The 3863-nt window shown below is 36.4% G+C and overlaps 1 protein-coding gene across 2 annotated transcripts in view; it reads left to right on the forward strand.

Annotated features, from left to right (window-relative positions):
- Nucleotides 1-3560, forward strand: part of acox3 (acyl-CoA oxidase 3, pristanoyl) — a 24266-nt gene extending 20706 nt beyond the window's left edge. For both annotated transcript variants that reach the window (XM_008288382.1, XM_008288381.1), the window contains exon 19: nucleotides 2833-3560. In XM_008288382.1, the coding sequence (XP_008286604.1) occupies nucleotides 2833-2952 (120 nt within the window). In that variant the 3' untranslated portion in view covers nucleotides 2953-3560. The remainder of the gene's footprint in view (nucleotides 1-2832) is intronic.
- The last annotated feature ends 303 nt before the right edge of the window (nucleotides 3561-3863 follow it).

Genomic DNA, 3863 nt, shown 5'->3' on the forward strand with positions numbered 1-3863 from the left:
TTACGGGTTTATTTAGTATTGTTGCAAGTTTCTACTTTAGGGCGTGTATTTTCAGTATTTTCTTTCTAAAGTGTTTTGATTGTGAAATTATTCCACTGATCAGCTTAGAAATAATCCAGTGAAGAAACGATGAAACAATTTTGAATCTTATCTTATTTTGAAACTTATTTTACACAGGGGTGTATTCACTTCTGTTGTATTGTGTATAACACACTCCAGACTCCGTAAAAAATCCACACTGATAGCAAGAAAGACTTAACTCGGTGTGCACATCTCTACACAGGAACACAAAACCGTATGTGAAGATGCTTTTTGAAAATTCAATTTCTCATGCCACTTAGTATTAAAGCTAGGAACATTTTTGGCAAACTAATTTGATAATGATTATAAATAAAATAAATCAGTTTTCACTCTGGGACATGTGTAGTCAGCCAGGTTAAGTCTTATTACTGGAACTAGACTGTAAGACTTTGGCAGATGTTCTCTCTTCCAGCAAAACACACACACACCCACAGAGTTGTGTTTGGTTTTAAAAAAAAAAAGAAAAAATAAATGGTCATTAATAGTGTTTGACAGTTGTTGACGATGACTCTGAGTGCAGCGTCTGAGAACTTCTCTGTTGTACAACAAGGATCAGCTATGTTTGTTTTCCCTGAGAAATGCAGATATCATGTGCAGTCACAAAGTATTCTGTTACTTTGTGTTAACTTCAGGGTTCATCGGGTTTATATTTATAGTCAATCCCTGTAATATATTTAAAATAAGTTTTAAAAAGTTTATAGTTTAATCGAGAAACTGGCTGATACCACTGGCTGCCATTTTTTCCTTACTTTTTCCTTCATCCTTCTAATTTGGAAATCATTTACAAAAGACATTTACTGTACAAAGTCTCTCTAGTGTCTTCATCATTATGCATGGTCAGACAAGAATCTTTGGAAGACTGACAAAATGAATTGAGTTAGGTTATTGTTCCAATTGATTCAGTGTCCTGAGATCTTGTGAAACATATCTTTCCATGACTGGTGAATTTAATTAAATGGAAGTCTTGAGCATTAGTAGTATATCATCAGCAAACAAGCACTTGTCCTCTTTTCTACCCCAAAAAGTGGTTCCAGTGCTATTACAGATAGCAGCAGAGAGAGTCAAAACTAGTTAAAATCTCAAACATAATAAAGAGGAACCCTCACAACAGTCAGTGAACTTTGCTCGTACTACCACAACTCCTCACAGAAAGATGATTAAATGCAAACCTGGAATCTGGAGATAGTGCTAACCGTTGCATCACTGTGCTGCCCTGCCAATTGACCCATTAGTTTGGGCAGAAAACAGATAGCGGCAGCACTTCTTCAGAATCACTTTATTTTTATTTTCAGGTCTTACAAAGGAAAGCTTGAAATACCCATTTATACACATATTCAGTTCTAAAATTCCATTTGGCAGACACTTTTATCCAAAGCAATTTACATCTGAGAGTAGATACAACACAAGCAATGATCTAGCTTGGAGAAAACAACCTGGATAAGTGCCATAGAACAAGTTCAAGGGTGATAGGACATTGGTGTCTTCAGGCAGTGTGGGAGATGACTTTAAGACGAACAAAAACAAGCCAAAAAATACAACTTTTTATGTCATAAAGTGTCTGCAACCTTGTCCAGCCAAGTATCTGTGGAACTAGGGCAGCGTCCCACATTCCCTTCTTATTATTCCTATTCCCTTAGATATGAATCATCTTCATAATTGATTTTGTTATTTTCTGGAGGGGGGGCACTTATATCAACTGTAAACATGTACAATTAGTCACACCACCAGCCAGCTTGGGAGGAAATCTTGGTACAACACACATACACATGATTCAGTCCCGCTCCAAACTGTGGTGCTGTGTCATGCTCCCCTCATACCCCTTCCTGTAAATTCCTAATAACATTTAGCAAGAACATAACGACAATAATATACTGAAGAAGAGATAAATCTAAAGAGTGAAGAAGATAAACAATGTGATTCACAGGATTGTCAGCAGGCCGTTGTGCTTTGACTCACTCTCCAGAATCTCCATTAACCCAGATTAACTCAAGTGTCATCAGATAAACATATAGCTGTGGTCACATGCAAATACCCAGTGAGGTCCTGACCCATAAGTCATCGGATATGTGTGGGTTGTTTCTCTGCAGTCATTAAGAGAGGTTATATTTGAACCGTCAGTAGTATGTTTACAGAGTGTTCAGGATGACTGCTTTGCTTCTTCTTGTGGTTCATACAAAGCCACCAGTTAGTTTGATTGTAAGTTTTTGATGTCTTTGGTAAGACAGGAATTGATGATTACAGCTGGGATTAGTAAGGAAGGATCCATCTTCATATCAAGCTCTTGACTTCTACTATCATGTTTTTTTTACAGAATTTTGTGAAAACATTGAAAACATGCTTGTGAATTTTTAATCGAGACATATAATATAAAGTGATTTTGATAAAATTTTACAATTTTAAGCTCAGATTTAGCTAAGTATCCTGATGGAAACACACACCACAGATGAGTAGTTCAAGGACCACCAGAACACTGTCAGTCTGATGCTTCTTCCTGCTTTTACATACTCTGACTATCTTAATGGTGTCATTTAAGCGATTTGTAGAAATTAACATGCCTTATAAACCTGCCACTTCTAAACCTGCCAGCTGGATTTGGGGTTCAGAGGATTAACCAACCACCGCTTCAGAATACTGAAAAAATGCAAGACTTTACAGATCACCCTTTGACAAGAGGTTGTGGACTGTAGTGCACACTGTGGGCACATATAAGACTCCTCTTTAACTCGTTGCCTTTTTTTCTCTTTCCTGCAGCTTTACAAGAACCTGTGGTCGACAGTGATGCAGGGCAGCCAGGTGCTGGAACGTCCATCCTGGTGGAAAGAGTTCTCCTCAGACAAACCTGTGGTTGGATCCCTCCGTCCAAAACTCTAGAATCTAGACACTGCTGGGGATCCCAACAATGCAAAATGAAAGGTTTTTGCCAAATGCCACCCAATGCAGTAGGTGATGAGCCCCTAGGTTTGGGGCTGTCAGACGAATAAATGAATGAATAAAAAAGTTTGATGATGATAGCAAGAATAAACGTTTCACTTGATTTATACTCTAAACAGGAATTTCACTTGCTGCAGATCAAAAGATAATGTTAATAATCATTAGCTGCAGAAGTGGAAGTTTCAAGCAGATTTCTGCTTTTAATATTTTCTTGGTCAGTTGTTAGACTTGATGTGGTTTCTCTAAAGCTAAAGGCCTTTTTGACACACTTCCTGCCAATCATTGCACATTTAAATTCATATTATCCCATGTTGGAGCGAATATAAATTTCTCCAAACATGTGAAGCTTTCGAGCTGAATAAACACCCAAGATTTGAATGTAGTTTGTATTTGAATGGAATAAATTGTATTTTTTAATGAATATGAAAACTGTTTTACTGTAGATGATGTACTGTCATGTAAACATATAAAGAAAGATTAGTGTTGGAAAATTATATTATTATAAACATACTGTCTAAATAAATTTACTAAAATTTCTTCTTTTGTAATAAGTTCTTTTCAGACACTTATTTTTTTATATAATTTTTCTTAATGCTTGACTTGATTTAATCAAGCCTGTATATGCTTTGCCATTTACATTACTGACCATTTTCCTGCAAGTGGCACTGTAACTTCATCTACATTTCAGGGATCCATTCATCACCTTTTTTGACACAACTGAACAAACAAACATTTGGTCCTCTTTGAACCAGTGCCTACAGATGTTGGTGATAAACAAATAACAATATAAATGGGAGCAAAAACAATTATGTTGTGTTGATATTTTTTGTTCAGTGTATTTAGATTTTTGC

This window comes from Stegastes partitus, unplaced genomic scaffold (assembly GCF_000690725.1).
Source record: "Stegastes partitus isolate 25-593 unplaced genomic scaffold, Stegastes_partitus-1.0.2 Scaffold556, whole genome shotgun sequence".
NCBI lineage: Eukaryota > Metazoa > Chordata > Actinopteri > Pomacentridae > Stegastes > Stegastes partitus.